This window comes from Calidris pugnax, unplaced genomic scaffold (genome assembly GCF_001431845.1).
Source record: "Calidris pugnax isolate Ruff unplaced genomic scaffold, ASM143184v1 scaffold178, whole genome shotgun sequence".
Lineage (NCBI taxonomy): Eukaryota > Metazoa > Chordata > Aves > Charadriiformes > Scolopacidae > Calidris > Calidris pugnax.
In genome coordinates, this window is record NW_015090986.1 from 1,294,836 (window position 1) to 1,312,974 (window position 18,139).

Sequence of the window (18,139 nt, forward strand, 5' to 3'; positions counted from 1 at the left end):
ACTGCTGTCTAGTGAAATTGCACCTGCTAAACATAACATCCCAAGCAATTCAATATTGCCAGAAATTAATTACGAGAATGGTCCCCACAGGTACTCATCAGTGGAGTTGAGAACTCTACCCTACACTCAGCAGATAATCAGGATCTGTGCACCCCAGAACATGCTACCAAGTAATTAATTGTGGAGTAGAGTAAGTCCAGCTATGGCTCCACTTCTCCCTGTAAAGGAGAGCTTACAATTCTCTACAAGATGACTGGAGAGAAACAAAGGGATGGATAGGAAAATCTTGTAACAACCTAAGTTATGCAGCTCCCCTTGTTCCCAACTAATCATAAAGCTAAAATCTATGCTGTGAAGAGTATTACAATCTCCTTTTAAGTACAATTCTTCCAGCGGAGTCTCTCCAAGTACACAAGATGCATCCAAGTTCGACCAGATGCTGAGTGCAGGAGTGAACGCCAACCCCTAGCAAGGAGTGGACAAGTTGCAAGGGCACCGTGTTTCCTGCAGAAAAACTATGCTCAGACACCTGTTTAAAGTGGGTCACCCATGACAGGAGGCTGCCAGAGGCTCATCAGGGACATTCGGTCTTCGGAGAAACTAATTGCGAACGCTGAGCCCGTATCAGTGCATTAGCCCCACAGCACAAGTCCAGCTCTTCCAGAAGAATTAGAAATCTGTGATCTGCCCAGAAATAATAAGGTAATTGTAGCTTCTTTTTAGAAAGTTCACAGAGAGTTCAGTATGACTGAGAAATCTGGCAGTAAGCAGGCTGAAGGCAGAACAGCTTTGCCAATACTACTCCATTATTGGGTCAACTGCCCTGAGCAATTCAAACTCCTGCAACAAAAATGTTTCCTAAATGCAGCTCAGCTTTCTGGGCTTTCTATTTCAGCTGTGGAAACGAGGTTTACAATTGTTTAAGGCTAGTGTTTTCCTACAAATGAGAAAGGGAAGGCATGTAACATGTAACAGTTTAATATTAAAGCTTGCTATTGCTCTCTGAATCAATACTGCAGCAATTTAACATTTACATTACCAAAGCATTTGTTTACCCAATCAATGGCAATACTCAAAAAGTGCAACAGCATCACACACAGTTTGATGAGGAAAGCTGGAAGCACAGAGCAAGAGTGGAATATATTCTTCTACGACAGTACACGGTTAGAAATGCTGAACTAAATTCAGTCTGGATGCAGACTGAGACTCCTCAATCCGAGGAGTGGTTAAGCAAACTGTTCCAGTGAAGACATGGAAGAGATCACAGTTTACCTTTTAAACTATAGGAAAGCAAGTGCAGTAAGCAAGTGTGGTATAGCCAACACTATTTCTTTCCACTGGCACAGGGACTGAAAAGAAAGACTGCACTGAAACACAGTGAGACAGACTTCTCCCTCTTTATATTTTTATTTCTTCCTCTTTATATTTTTGATTCATATTATTTGGAAAATGGCCTGTCAACAGAACCATTCTATTCTAAGTTTATTTTTTTTCAATCATTGACTGAGGAACCATGTTTCTGATACCTATTGGTGGCAACAAATTTCTATTATCACAGTATAAGAACAATCTCCTGTTCCCACATGATTCTTTCTTACCCTCTGCACAACACACCTACTTACAGAAAGCACCATGTTCCGGTTAGTATGAGCTAGTGAAATACTGAAAAGAGAAGATGAGAAAACAATCAGGGACTGGGAAAGCAGATGCCAGTGCTCCACTAGCATTGAGCTCCCTCTGGCCCCTGTTCATCAGAGACTTCAGATCCACCTGGAGAAAGTTCTAGTTTTGACTATGCACTGACTTAACTAGCGAGGGAGAGTTGCACAAAATACAGTATTTTATTCCTTCCTCCTCTACTAATATTTCTAATGCCTGTAACTACAGTCTAGGCATCTCTCAAGGACAATTCATCCCAAAAGTCAAAGTCAACATCTCAGGAAACGGTGAATCAGCCTTGGACAACAACTGGTCTACTCCACTAACTATAAAAGGAGTCTGTAAAACAACTAGTTTAAATACAACTATTTACCTGCTAGGCTACTCAAATTAAGAGATAAGAACGTTACCCTCTGTCCTTAAAACCTGAAGTTCAAGTAATAGTTACCATGTTTACTAAACATCTGTACGCTAATGAAACCTAGATTCCTTTTTATTGCTTAGCAAGGCTACACATTTGTGCCTGCTCATTTGTTAGAAGTAACAGGATTTTTGACAGCAAAGTGAAATAAACACAGAAATCTTCTTATGTCAGATGTTAGAAAATTAAAGTTGATGAGTTCTTATCTCCCTGGCAAGGAATTCATAGGTTTTAAGAACAGAAGAGGACTCCTCCAGTTTCTACAGAAGAAAAGCAAAAGACAATGAAAAAAGGTCTTATCTCTGATTAGCTCCTAATAAACTCCAGAGAGCAACCAAAAAAAACCAAACCTGCCTTCCTGAAAGCTGAAAGAAAGTTAGGATCTCCTGCTTCCACTTCATGAGCTTGTCTGGGGGGGAAACAATCTCTCGATACCAGTTAGCAGCGATTGTTTCATCCACTAGCAGAACAAACCAGCTATGATGTCTCTGTTTCCCAGGTACCCCACTCCTGATATGTTAAATCTCCCGCTGTCTGCACAAGCAAGCACTCACTGTTTCCAGTTCAATGCAAACTGTTCCAGAGAGGAGAGATACTACATGTACTCCTGCAGGCTGTGTGCTTTGTTGTTCCTGCTTTAAAATAGAGGTCATTCTGACTGAATGTATCTATTTGCTCTTTTTTCGTGGCAAGCAGTTTTTAAACAGGTTAGTACAGCTTGTTCATAGAAAGCAGAGTGATGCAGGGAGCAACATGCTCTTCCCTCTACATTGAATTAATGTCAGTTACTGCAATTCAGTGTGTGAACTTATCATCCTAAGAATAATAGCCTCTGTGTTTTGAAGAAACTAGGCAAATTAAGCTGAATAGTAATTGATGTGGTTAAATACAGGATAAACAAATACTGGAAAAATTTCAGCATCATTCTTCAAAAGATATGGAAGCTACACAGCATGTACCAGGGATTCTGCCAGCAAGTAAGGCTGCTTATATTGGCCACAATGTTCTTCCAAAAAAAGATAGGCTATCCTTTGAGAATAAAACAGTGTCCTGGGCTTTTTTCCCTCTCTCTCTTCCATGTGGTTAAACAAAAGCCTTCACTGTCAAAAGCCAAGACTAACAGTTTATGCTGTACACTTGCAGACAGAAAAAATTACTCTTGCAATCAGTATCAAGCTAATCATCAAAAAGTAAGACCACAATTCAATAAAATCTTGCACTCAGGCAGGATTTAGAATGAAAGAAAAACAGGTGACTGTTGTCTGAAACAGCTTAATGGCATTCTAGTCACCTGTTAAATGAACCATGCCACAAGCCATCCTTGGAAAGACTTAAAAACGTTTTCCACAGATGATGTTGCTCTGCTCCTTGAGCTCCCCTCACCCCTCTACTCATTTCACACAGCACCCAACCTGTTTCCTCCCTCTCGCCTCAGCCTCATCCCATCACAACTTTAATGCAAAATTGCTCCAAATGCAAAATTTTCAGTTGTAAGATTTATAGCTCCTCTGCAGACAAGGAGTTGGAGGTCCATGTACAACCCAAACTAATCCTTACTTGTGATCCAGGTGGAACTCACCTATCAAATCTTTTCAATGCTAAAATGAGGCCAAAAGATAGGTACACCTAAAGCTCCAATGAAGTATACTCAGATCTATTTTAATACCCTAAACCTTTCTTTTCTACTGCAACAATCACTGGCTTGCAGTCTGGATAAACTCAACTACCCTCTTTCTAAACAACAGCAACCTGATCACCTCATCTGGCCAAGAAAAAGAAGTCCATCTGTTCATATCATATCAGTCACCTCGATAGCACTGAGTCAGGAAGGGCTCCAGTACATCACAGCATTTTCATTCACAAACTTCACCAAACTTCTCCATTTTGCAGGTCACAAACAAACCAACATCTTGTTGCACACTGCATGAAAACAAAGCGAAAGAAACAGGAGGAAATCCTTTCACATTCTGAAGAAGGGAGGATAATTTCTTCTCTCTTGCATTTTATCTCTGAGCACTGTCAAGTATTTTAGGAAAACGAAGCAAATCCCCAAATCCTTAGTTTTCTCCCCTACAGGCACAAATCATTAGAAAAGTTAATATAAAGCTATGGGATACTCTTCATTTACCATTTTTGCTACCTCTCCCACAGATTTCAAATGATACAGTAAGACAGCAGCTTGCAATGTCTTACAATCTACAACTACTTGAAAGGACACTGTAGAGAGGTTGGTGCTGGTCTCTTCTCACAGGTAATTAATGACAGAACAAGAGGGACCGGCTTTAAGCTCCAACAGGGTAGGTTTAGATTGAACATTAGGAAGGAATTTTTCACTGAAAGAGTGATAGGGCATTGGAACAGGCTGCCCAGGGAGGGGGTGGAGTCACCATCCCTGGCTGTGTTTAAGGGCCGTTTAGATGCAGTGCTAAGGGACATGGTGTAGGGGAGGACTTTGTAGAGTAGGGTAGATGGTTGGACTCGATGATCCCAAGGGTCTCTTCCAGCCTCAATGATTCTATGATTCTATGTACAGTATCATAATGCTTCTTTCAAGATTATCATTCAGTTTTGCATGCAGCTAATGACTGAGTCATCTGGCAGTTGCCTAGGCAGCAGTGGAAGTGTAGACCACAAACCCAAGTTTTAATTTACATCATTTATCCTAATGATTTTTCTCGAAATATCTGAAACTGTTAAGGACACTGCAAATGATAAACTAATTAATATAATCATTGCAAGAGCACAGGAATGTAACTGACGCTGAAGCATTACTGACTGTAGTGAAGGCAGTCAATCAGCTTGGAGCCCGGAGATTCATGTGGTTGTTGCCACAGTAAATGTTGTGAGCGTGCTGCACAGCGCTTCTTCCAAGAGGTGACATGGTCATTCCATTAAAAAAAGCTCGAAAAAGACTGCACAGGAGATCAGCATCCTCTGCTTATTCCCTTCCACACTAATTCCTCTCTTTTGATTTTGCCTATACAACTAGAGTTTTTACTCCTTGCTTGACAAACAGGTCAGTTTTGACTAAAATATTGCTATTATCACTACCCAAGTTTGTGTGCTGACTTGAAAGCATCCAGGTGGTTCAATTTTCTGTGGCGGTGTGTGACATTCTTCCAAGCATAAATCACCACTACATTTTAGCCTGGGCACACAAAAGGTTTACCAAGCATAAGTGTTAGGAATGACCCAATTGTCTTAGCTTAAGTCTAAAATACAAACAGAATCAGAGCTCAAATACACAAAAGCAGACACTCTGTAGGACGAATCTCAGCCCACAGGGTTGAAATACTTGATTCTGAAAACAAGTTTAGAGTAACCAATGATTGTTATATCCTGTGACACAAAGGGCAAAAATGTAATGAAGGAAATGCTTTTTTCCCCCTGCACTTTTGCACACAGATTACTTAACTTTTATGACAGCCAACCAGATAACTGCTTGACCAAAAGCAGACATTACCTCTGTGTCAGTTAAACATAGGAACATAAACGAGAGTGTATTACTTCATTATTTCATAAGACACACTATTGTTAGCCTGGAATATCATGAACATATTATCACCACTAGAAATAGTTCTGTCACAGTAGAGTGGATATCATCAGACAGGCCATTTTAGTACAAAAGCCTATCAGAGCAAACTTAGCAAGTCTAAGTGATGAAATCTCAGGGAAGCTATGCTCAATTTTTCCCAGGATCCAGGTAGTGTCAGTTTTTTTTCTGTCTCATTCTGCAGGACTTTGAAGGAAGATAAAAGACTTAAAAAGTGAGCGGTAGAAAGAAAATAGGCAGACTACACAAAGAAAATACACAGCATGATCCCTGATATCTCCTATCTCCTCTCCACACTTAAAATTATTGCTTACAGATGTTATTTCATCCATAAAAGAAACCTAGAAGACAGTAGCCAAGACCATCCCCTCATTCTTCACAGGCAAATCTAAACTAATTCCTCTAAGTCATCCTAGCAGTCATCAGAAGAAACAGAAAATCAGGGAGCTATTTTAGATTTAAATGAAAATAGACATCAATTTTAGATGTGTATGGCTTCTCAATTTCAGGCTTATTTGTCTAAGAAGGAGATATATTTTTATTTGATGAAAAATAATAAGGATCAGCATTCATATTAATTCTTATGGCTTCCTCTTATCCTCACCTTCCTGGTATCACAGAAAACTGAATATCTCTCCCCAAGCCATAAGTCTTCTAGCTTCCCCCAGATATCAGTTCACACTGCAGTTGGCCAGCAAGCAAGAAGTGCAAGGCAGATCTACAGCCAGAAATATAGTGGGGCTGGCTTGTTGTCTGCTTCTTTAATTTATCAATTCATGTTCCACAGCAGTAAAACTTCAGGAGCAGTCAGTATTGAGGATTAAATATTCCTACATTCCTCATTTTTTTCCAACCCTGGAAAAAAAACAACTACTCTTTAATCATTAACCTGTGAAAGACAGAAGCACGCATTCTGCAGCTCTATTTGTACATAACTTGGGTCTGATGTAATTTAAGTTATTATTCATTCTCCCTACCAGCACTGTACCTTTTCTGAAGTTTGGTGCAGACTCAGCTTAAAGGCCTCAAACATCAGAGAACCAATGCAAGATCTGAAAATTTTTGATACAAAGTCTATCAAGTAAATTATTTTAGTAAAGGAACTCATTTTGTAATTAAAAGATGCCAACAACCATCTAAATAGGGTATTTTCACGGTAGTGTACTCATTTATTTTTACAAACAACATAATGCTGAGTATTACTGCACCAATATTTCAGTTATTTTTACTTCTGCTTCTACAAAAAACACCTTGCTATTGCCCTGCACTCCACTTTCAGAACAACCAAAAAAAGTCCTTAAATATTCTGGTAACTCTCACAGAAAATCTGAAAATCTTAAATTTAAACCATGGATTAGAGAGGTGATATTTTGAGGGCAGCATTTGAATGGAGTGAGAAAATTTTATTAAAAATAATAATGACTGCAATCCTCGTTGTCCCAGAACTACTCAAGAATTCAAGTCAAACTCACTGAACAGCTCTGTTTGGAGAAGAAAGTGAGGGATAGAGAAGATCAATGCTGTGAAAAACACATGCCAGCAGTCATAAGCGGGATTTAAGTTTTCAGAAAGGAGCCCAGGTGGGTGGCTCTCAAGGTGCTTTGACTGAGATGCTCTCATTTTGCATAATCTCTTTTCACAGAATTTTAAAACGCCTGGCAGAAGGAAAGGCACGCACCACTGGAAAATAAAAGCTGCTTTAAAAGATGCAGAAAGCAAACAGGCAGAAATGCAGCAATATTTGTACCATTCAATCCACATGCTTGTTCTTTTTCCATCGGGATCGCCCGTCTTCTCCTTAAAGCATTTTGAAGGATATTTGCACCATAGATAATATGGGGATGGGGTGCTCCCTCCTTCTGTGGATGCTTTTTAATGGGCTCAATGAAGTAATCCCCGTGGGGCAGATGAAAATATCCAGTCTGAAAATAAGCACAAAAGAGTTAATCTCTACTGTCCAGAACTGGAAGTCAAAAATAAAATAAGATTCTTTTCATATCACCTTCTCCGAGCTTTTCTCATAAGCCAGTCATTACAGTGCAGAAATAAGAGAACAACAGGTTTTCAGCATTTATTTTGCTGCATACATCAAGGTTGCTTTGTATCTCACAAAGGCATAGCAGTCCAGAGGGGAACAGAAAAAATATCTTCTTCCTAATAACCTGAAATCCTGTATCTGAGGCAGAGGCTCCCATATTTGTACAAAGCCACTGAAAGGTCAAAAGTTAATTTGTCAAACATGATGCACTAGAAAGATTTGCGTTTTGTTCTTCTGGTGGTTTGCATCCATTCCCCAGAGAACAAGCCCTGAATAGAAGCTGTTTCATAAGCGCAAAGCGTAATTCTGCTCCTAGCTGCAACTCCACGGTCACATTACACAACCCATCAGATGGTCTGGGCTGTGTGGTCCACTCTCGACTCAGACTACAAACCCCTCTGGCCCCCAGGCTCCCAATGGAAATACGTAGCTTTTCATGAATTATAGCAAGATCGTGTGATCATACAATAGATCTGCCTAACAAAGGCTGTAACATTTCTCATGCTGTAACTTCTGTATCAACCTCCCAGCTTTGACTGAGCCATGGGGCCTTTGATATCCACCAGGGCTGCAGAGGATTAGTTTACATCTCCCTCTGCCAAGATCTGGGAGGCACATGGAACAGGACACGGCCTTCCTTGGTCCCTTGTGTCTCAGCATTTTTGCAGGGATCGCTAACATTGCAAAACCATTGAATAGCCCTTCCATTTCAACATATACAGAGCAGCACTAAATTTAAAACAAAGGGTCTCCGGCAGGAGATTGAAGAATCTACTCTTTCGGCTTTGTTTCCTCTTCACTTTCTTGCTGGGGTCAGTGCAGCCTTCTTAACTTGCTCTGGAGCAGGAAAAAAACGCAGCCAACACTGTGTTCCTGCAGCTGCTCTATTCAAAACTGCAAGGACAGACCAGTTTAAAAGCTCTTTTGAAACACCCCATGGTCTTACAGTTTCCCTGGACAGTTGGAAAAGCCAGTATTAGGGCAAGGACAAGAGCGAAATCATATGAACGCAGGAAAAGCGTTCCTAAAAAATAAGCCATCATGGGTTCTATGTACTTGCAGCCTAAAGGCAGGTCATTGAGATCTCCACACAATGAGCTTCAAAGTCCTCTCTACCACATACCTCCTGCCTCCACTGTGATTGCTACAGGCCCAATACATCCTACAGCAATACAAAGAAGAATAACTGTGACTGTCATTTCAGAGACTCCATAAGAGCAGAAACTTTTTCATTCCAGTTTTCCAGTGCAAGTCAAAGTTTAAAAGCCAGAGGTTGGCCTGGTTTTGAAGCCTTGGTTATACTCACAAAGTTTCACTGGTTCAGGACTCAAAGTCACGTATGTTTGCTCATCTGGGATTACAGTTACTACCTGTATGGGTTTTGTTTCATTTTTAAGAAAAAATAAATCAAGACTTCTGATTCTTAAACATGAAATCCAAAAATTATCCGGTTTCTTTCTAAATTATACATCAAGGCTACATTTGATATAAGAGCTGAGACGCACTACAAAAGCAATAAATCCCACATTCAGATAGGACAAAGATGTCAGGCAAGCATGGGTCTATAGAGCAGGAATTCATATACTGAGGCTAGACCAGGAAATTGGTAAATGCAGCTTTCCGCCTGCTGCTCAAGGAATCCAAGGATTTTCACAAATCTTTGCCCATCCCTTTTCATTCCACAGAATTCGATCTGCCCTGGATATTCTGAAAGTCTGGGTTATTTGACCTTCTTTTCTTGTTGTGTTTTTTAACCCAGTTGCAGTCAGGAAGAACTAACCATCTTCACTGCAGACCCTGATTTTATAGGGCAGGCTGATTAGTCACTGGACTATTGTGTCAAAGTTGCATCTGTAAGAAGAAAGGCCAGGCAATCACACAAAAAACGAAGTATATTGGTAGCGACCTCATTTCCCAAGCTCTCCCAGCAATTCTCACATGTTAAAATTCAGCTCTCCATCCAAGCTGTATGAAGTAGGAGAAAAAACAGAAATTCATCTTATTTCATATTGCATGTGCACACATAGAGATGGATATAAAGGTTGTTTAATGAACCAGCAAATGTTGCCTAGTACCACATTTCAGACTTTCCCATTTTTAATTTTTTTCATTATTGTTTTCTTAACACTATTGTTTTTCAGTATGGAATATCTATTTTCACAGTCTTACAACTTTCTGCTATAAAAACTCCATCCCAAGCCATCCCTGTCCCAATACAGCCACAAGACCCCAGCTGAAACTGCTGCCAGCTCAGAATAAAACAAGAAGAACCCTAGGTATATTTTCAGGTTATGCACAACTCTTGGCAATACTGCTGAGTACACCCAAAACCCCATTTCAAGCATTTATGCAATGGTGTGTCCCCACAAACTACTGATGGGATGGCACTGAAATATACAAACCAGCTTTGTCACCAAAGAAAGTGCAGCTGTACCTGTCAGCCCAGACCAAGCTCTTCTGAACCACAGACACAGCTTGTTGCAGTTTCTCTGGTTTTAGTTCTGACCTCATGATGACCAATGAAAAACACTTTTAACCTCAGCTTAAAAAGTGGTTCTTGGGTCAGGAGGGTATTTCCTTCATTCCTGTTGCTTCTTGGAGGGTAGAAAAATACCGATCAGAATCATGAAATCAAGGCTGCAAGTCAGAGGGCCAGTGTTTACATCAAACTCTTCGTTTAACTCAACAGAGCATTGGGGAACAAGGTGTCCATGCCTCTTCCCCATCCCCACCTACTCACCCCTGCCACCAAATTATGGCCATAAGTCAGTCCACAGTGCAGTCTGAGAAGGGAGGGAGGAAGAACAAGGGTACGTTGAGCCTGAACTGCATCTAAACTCATTGTAACATGAACCCTGCATCTTGATGGAATTTATGGAATAGACCCAATGTTTGCCGTGAGACAGAACACACGTTCAGCACTTGGGAATCCTCACTGAAAAACAAGTTATAAATCATAACTGTTGTGCGAAACGTTCTCTCTTTTTTTGTCAGTCAACAAGCACAGTAGCTAAAAAATCTGCAAGGAAAAGGCTGGGGTGACACCATGTTAGTGTTCTTACACAAAGATCACTAGACCATACAGTTTTCCAAGTACTACACTTCTAAATAAGATGACAGATGGAAGGTGTAACAAAATTACTCCAAACGTTCTCATGGATCCTAAATTCTAGTAGCCATAGGATTTATTTAACAAAACTGCCTGCTCTAGCTGTAACAAATTCCCTAATAAAGAAAGATATTGATAAAGAATCTTTCACTTCAACTTTGTGCTCTGGAAGTTTCTGAAAGAGTTTGAAATTTGGATGAAACCATCATCACTACAATACAAAATGAGAGAAATGCCATTGCTTCCTACACAGCATTTTAGCACTATCTGTGCTGTCGCAAGTAAAGAGAGCTGCCTCGGTGTGCTCCTTGTTACAGGACAGAGACAGGACGCTGTACCCCGGCCAGACCTCTCTGCGAAGGTGCCCGTGTGTTACCAAACATTCCTGGGTATTCCCTCTTCCCTGACAGTTTCCACACACGAGTACTCTCTATTCACGCTGATAGCCTGAAATCAGTGCAGGCTTTGCCCAAATTTAATCTTGCAACTGCAGTTCTCGTGGTGCTACAGCATGTGGAGAGAGAAAGCTGCAAGAGGAGATGAAAACAGAAAAAAAGCAAAATGATCTGAACAGATTCTCCAGTCGGTATGACTACTCCCAGACACCAGTCCAAGAGGAAATGAGGGTTCTTGAGAGCAGTGTCTTAAATACAGCTCTGTAAACGTGGTTCAGAAAATTTTTGTCCTGTGTTATCTGAAGTACCGTAAACCAAAGCAAATTTAGGGAGGCTCAGGAACTGTAGACCTTTCTGCATAGACATATTAAGCTCATGACAGCTAAAGCAACTCAAGTGCAATACCAAAAACATGCATTACACCATATTCTCTAAAAATCTGTAAAACATTATGACATTGTCCACTTTCATTATCTACAAATGGCTGCATTGTGTGCCTAAACTTACCAGAGATCAGAAGAAGACATAACATTTAGTTCATGTAAAAGATCAGTTCTGGAATCTGCCTCAAAACTTTCCCCTAATTCTAGTACAATGCAATTTTTTGCATGTCTAAAAACATCCGCCAGCTCCAATTTTCCACTATGACAGGAAGAGGAGCTGATAGTGCAGGAGAAATGTTCTTCTCATGGCTCTTCTTTGAGCCAAATGGAAGATAAGTTAGGTATTTGTATATCCTCTAATTCAAAAATCCTTTTCTTTCTTTTGTTTATCCTGGAATTATGTTATCATTGACTGATTGGCTGTCAGGTAGAAACCATGATTTTCATTCCTGTCCAAAATCAGAAAAAAAAGTACATACAAATTTTAAAAAATCCATTAATTGCACTATCTATCAGCTGGAGGTATAAAGACCCTATATATTAGCAATAGTGAATAAAATTAACATGATTTTAACCATGAGAAATGTGGTTCTCTCAGAAATAGTCCATTACTGTAAAAAAAGAAACATTTCATGTTTGAAATGCTAATCTGTGGGTGGAAACAGTATTTTTTATTAACTCAATTTTCTTCTCTGTCTTGCAGAGAAACGTGTTATAGAGATACCTGTGTAAATTTACAGGCAAAGCCAATTAAGGAAATCAGAGTGGGAAATGCACCATGCCCACCACTGCTGCTTGGGATGAAGTTACTGTAAAAGTCCACTTCCAGCACACAGATGTGCCTTCCAACAGCTTCCAGAGACTTCCAACTCCTACTGAACTTGGGCTTTGCACTTACACTTTCATCCTGCACAGGCTATACACCAACAAATGAAATGCTGAGACCAACTGGGAGAAAACACCACCAATCTTCACACTAAACTTACTTCAAAGCACTCAGAACCGGAAAATTCCCTTCGCTGATTAAGTACTTCTTCAGTTTTGCTCTTCATATCTGTTCTCTTCTGACTCACAAATATAATAGCAAGAATTTTTCATTTAAAGTCCATCAGATTTCAAGCTATGTGTACATACAGTATATACACTTTTTTTGCAGGTTGTGTATCATCCTATTTTGAGTGCGTTACACGGCTTCAGAGTACAAAAAGGAGCGCTGTTATGAAAGCCTCATTGGAAATAAGCCAGTCTAATTTATGCTCATTACAAAAGTTTAGTTTTCACAACAGAAAAAAATCACTGCAGCCAAGTTTCCCTCACTCAAACTTCTCTATGAAAAGCTATCATGTAAAACAGTAATAGAACTGGCTGGAAAATAGGGAGTGGGGATGGTGTGCGTGGGTGTGTGTTGGTGGGTGGGTGGGTGTCTGTGGGGTGTGGGTGTCTGTTTGTTCCTTTCCCTCAATGCCTACAGGGGAAAATCTAAAAACCTACCACAGAAATCTTTTCTAAATTGTTGTTCATCCATCCTTCAAATCTCCCCCTTCACCCCCAAATTCTGACATATTTTGGCCGAAAATGTTTCTCAGCCTGTATTTGGAAGTGCTGCTACATTACTTAATCAGATTTTTAGTTCAAGTGCCTGATTATTTTTACACAAACAGCTCCCTGGACACGTTGCATCTTCCACACTGCATGTCACTCGGCAGGAGGAAATGGTGATCCTGGGACACTTCTGACTCAAAGTTTTCAACCAACTTTTTTTGATTCTAAGTAGGAATCCGCATTTTCTAGTAGAAAGCGGTATTTTTTTTACGTATTTCTTTCGGTCAAAAGTTCAGGGGTTTTGTCAAAATATATTTTCTGGCAGAATTGTTTCAATCAATTCCACATGGGAAGCTGAAGTCAATTCCTGTGGGAAGGGAAAAGAGCAGCTTTAGCCTTGGCTAAGATTTTGCAGTTGCAATGTTATCCCAGACAGGAGGGGCTGGAATGAGTGGCTGTGTGTCAGGACAAAAAGGGAGGGAAAGACGCAAAAATTTCCAGTCTAAAGCTATACAACTGAACACATCGACAACAATTCCAAAAAATAACACCTGTAACAGGAACAGCGTGTAACTCACTAAAAGTAAGCAGCACTATTTCTAAGAATAGGGCAGCAATGGACTCTGGAAACACAGCAAGATTTTGTGAGTGATGTGAAACAAAAATAAGAAGCCAAGATGGTGGTTTTACCTTTGAGTACTTTGCTCCAGCTGCTTATGAAAACTGAAAGGAATGGTAAAGAGAAATTCAGTTTGAATAAAAGAACTTTCTAATTAAATAAAAAATTGTGCCATAGGGAACACGCATTACCAGAGAGTTTCAGATACAAATAATCAAAACTGAACTAGTGAAGTTAAGTATCTGTAAACATTATACATGTTAAGTTTCTTTTTTCAGCTTATAACTTAATTGCTTTCTGTATGTTATTTTTCCCCCTAAGGATCTTTCTATTTGAGTTGTCATTTGTTCCTATCTCTGCCAGAACACAAACCCACTGACATAAGGGTCCAGATCAGATTTTTACCTATGTCCTCAGCCAGACCTACAAAAAATGGACCTGCCATGCTATTGCTCAGACAGAAAGAGGAGGTTGATTATTTTTAAGATGTTGAGAAATTTGACGTAAGATGTTTATGAACATCACCCACAGAAATGGACAACACTCTCTTACAGAGTTCTACAGAAACGTACAATGCTTTCAGCAGGATTTGTTGAAATAGGTGCTATGACACTGGAACACAGCCTTATAGTTCAACCTAGGGGGTTTTTAAGACAACAAGATAAGTAAAAGAAGTAAAAGATACTATTGTATCACAAGATTTTGTACTCTTTTGTCACACTTGCTACCTCATATATTATAGAAGCTGCCAGAAAACTGGCCAGGGGTGTAAAAAATGTGGGGAGTTTGGCCCTGCACACTGTGGGCTCAGAAAATTCAGACACAAAGGAGAGGAAGAAAAATATCAGTGCAAAGCAAAATTTACAGCAAGGTGGACTTCTGGGGAAGAAAATAAGGTATCAGAGGAGGAAGAAGTGCCTGATATCCTCGGTTCTCAGATTCTCAATGGTCAGATGTCAGTCTTGGGTACTTCAGAGATAAGGGTCTTTCTGGCTGGGGATATACCCTCAGCAAAGGAGAACAGTCAAGTTTCTATGGTCACTGTTGATCAGCTACCATACAACTAATTATAAAACACGATCACTCAGCTGAAGAACTTGGCAGAGAATCATTACTCCGAGTTATGTCATCCACTTGCTGGTAACCACACTCAACTTCATTTGTTGAAGTGACTGACAAGATAATGGAGAAGATTGTCCCAGAAACTTTGCTAGGGCACATGAAAAATGAGGAGGTAATTGGTGCCAGCCAACATGGCTTAACCAATGGCAAGTCATGCCTGACAAATTTGGTGGATTTCTATGATGGGGTTACAGCATTGGTGGATAAGGGAAGAGCAATTGACATAATCTACGTGGACCTTTGCAAAGCGTTTGACACTGTCCCTCAAAACATACTGGTCCCTAAATATGAGACACATGGATTTGTCGGATGGACCACTCAGTGGATAAGGAACTGGCTGGATGGTCACACTCAAGCAGTTGCAGTCAACAGCTCAATATCCAAGTGGTAATCAGTGACAAATGGCGTTCCTCAGGGGTAGGTACTGGGACCAATGCTCTTTAATATATTTGTCAGCAACGTGGGCAGTGGAATCGAGTGCACTCTCAGCAAATTTGCTGATGACACCAAGCTGTGTAGCGCAGTTGACACGCTGGAGGGAAGAGGTGCCATCCAGAGGGACCTGGACAGGCTTGAGAGTTGAGCCTATGCAAACCTCATGGGCTACATCAAAAGGAGCGTGGTCAGCAGATCAAGGTAGGTGATTCTGCCCCTGCACTCTGCACTGGTAAGACCCCACCCGGAGTACTGTGTCCAGCTCTGGAGTCCTCAGCACAGGAAAGACGCGAGCCTGTTGGAGCAGGTCCAGCAGAGGGCCATGAAGATGATCAGAGGGCTGGAGCACTGCTCCTATGAAGACAGCCTGAAAGAGTTGGGGTTGTTCAGCCTGGAGAAGAAAAGGCTCCGGGGAGACCTTATAGCAGCCTTCCAGTATCTGAAGGGGGCCTACAGGAGAGATGGGAAGGGACTCTATCAGTGAGTGTAGCGATAGGACAAGGGGTGATGATTTCAAACTGAAAGAGGGGAGATTTTCATGAGATATTAAGAATAAATTCTGTCCTGTGAGCATGGTGAGACACTGGAACAGGTCACCCAGAGAAGCTGTTGAGGCCCATCCTTGGGAGTGTTGAAGACCAGGCTGGATGAAGCTTTGAGCTTTGGTCTAGTGGGAGGTGTTCCTACCCATAGCAGAGGGGTTGGAACTAGACATCTTCAATGTTCATTTCTTCTTTCTACTGCACTTAAGCAGGTGTAGGGAATGACTTTGTAGAGTAGGGTAGATGGTTGGACTCGATGATCCCAAGGGTCTCTTCCAACCTAGACGATTCTATGATTCTATGATTCTAAGCAAGACAGATGAAATTAATCTTCTGTGGGGATATTAAGCCTGAAAAACCGCATCTTAGAACACATAATTTTAAAAGATATTTTTGTTCATACTTCAGGTCATGGCACCCTCCATTAGATTGTCCATTTATATTGTTCATAAAATATCATATTGTCTTTATTGTCCCTTTATTACTTCTTCCAACTATTTTCTAATTATCCTTAGAAGAAACAGTCCAGGTATCTTATTCATACCTTCACTTGCAGCTACATTTGCATCGTAGAAATACCCCATCTTACTTCTTTTCTTATTATAGAAGATCCACAAATAAAAGATGACAACTGTGCAGCTGTGAAGCTGCTTAGAGCCTCGTTAGTCTCTGTACAGTCTTCTGCTTTGAAGTCTCCAGCAGTTCATGAGAAACATGAAGCTGTGTTCTCACAGCTTCTAGGTCTCTAACAGCACCACAGTGCCCAGCAGCAGTACTTCATGTTGCCCAGCTCCCAGAGAGCCTTTCAGTTTCCTTCCACATTCTTATTTTCTGCTTTTTGAAAAATGTCTCATTTGATCTGCTTAAGCCAGAACTGTCCTCCTTTGCCGCATCTAAAGCTCAGACACACCATTAAATTCCAACAGGGTAAGAATTTATTGTCTGTTAGAGGCAATTTAGTAACTAGCCATTTTTATGGTCTTAAAATACAGCAAAGAAGGCATTTAATAAATCTTACACAACTTCCACTGCTGGTTATAGTAAGTTGGAATGAGCCTGTGTTCGCCACAAGCGAGGCATCCAGCAGGGAGATAGCATGGCACAGCTGACTCTTAATTCATTAACTCAGACACAATTTGAACCCTCATTCTATTTAGCAGTGTGATTTCCACATTGCAGCTGGGAGACAGACTGAAGCCCAGAGCACTCCTGAGATATGGGGCTCCTTTTGTCAACGTTTCCTTGGCACTCAATTGCTGACAAGTCTGTTGTGTCTTTGGTGAAGACAACGTTGCAGTCCTTTGGGCTGCCCAGCCTTCCCAAGGCCAGGGAGGTGACACCCTACAAGGACAGGCTGAGTGGACAATGGTGTCCATTGTGAGCCTCTTCACTCAGCAAGTTAATCACTCCTGAGGAAAGCACACCTGGAAGTTTTGCCTCCTGCAAAAATCATCTGGGTCACACAAGATCCTCCATCAAGCAAGGAGTATGAAAAAGTAGTCAATAGAGCCTCGAGCTGTACCTCAGGGTGAATCTAATAGCAAGTTAAATCTAAATTAAAAATCAATAAGCTTTGCAATACAGCCTGAAGGACACACTTTGGTGAACAGTAACACAATATTTTTCAGTCCCCCCCTCTCCTCCCCTGTTTTTTGTACTGAAAGTTTTAATGGCAACTTCTGCTGCAAAAAACAAAAACCAAACAAATAAAAAGAGCTGTTTCTCCAGGTGCAAGAGGCTTACTTTGACTACAGTCACGAGAGGTTAGGATTCTTGCAAGTTTTGACTTCATTTGGGATCCAAGAACAACTTGGCAAGTGTCACTATTCTGAGACAAAACAAAAAGTTTGCCCAATTCCTCCAAAAACGACCTTTAGTTTGAAAGAGTAGGAAAGAACAACAGCTGTTTTATTCCTGGAAAATACTCTTGGAACATGCAATTCATATCTTTCTAATTAAACTTGTTCAGAAAGCACTGCATCCAGGGGGCTTGCTTACACTGTACAAATAGGGTATTTTTCATCTCATTAATATCAGAACAGCCTCTCATGGAAATGAAAATAAACAATATAAAAATGGTTCGTACTACCCAGCATTTGAAATCCCCTCTGAGACTTTTGATAGCAGGAGAAGATCTAAAGCTTTGATTTAGGAGCTAGTAAACTTCTACAGTTTGCAAAGCAGATCAAGTTTGACAATTTAAAGCCTATGTAACACTGAAGAGTAAAAATTCAAATGCCAGAGGTTTCTTGCCTAAACTGTGCTTTCTATTAACAATAAAAACACAAGCAAGAGGATCCACAGAGCAGACATTAGCTCTA

General features: G+C 40.6%; 1 protein-coding gene across 1 annotated transcript in view; it reads right to left on the reverse strand.

The window, feature by feature from the left end:
- ADAMTS12 (ADAM metallopeptidase with thrombospondin type 1 motif 12) overlaps nucleotides 1–18,139 on the reverse strand; it is a 178,868-nt gene that overhangs the window by 103,713 nt on the left and 57,016 nt on the right. The window contains exon 3 of the mRNA XM_014953998.1: nucleotides 7,381–7,555. Coding sequence (XP_014809484.1) covers nucleotides 7,381–7,555 — 175 coding nt within the window. The remainder of the gene's footprint in view (nucleotides 1–7,380; nucleotides 7,556–18,139) is intronic.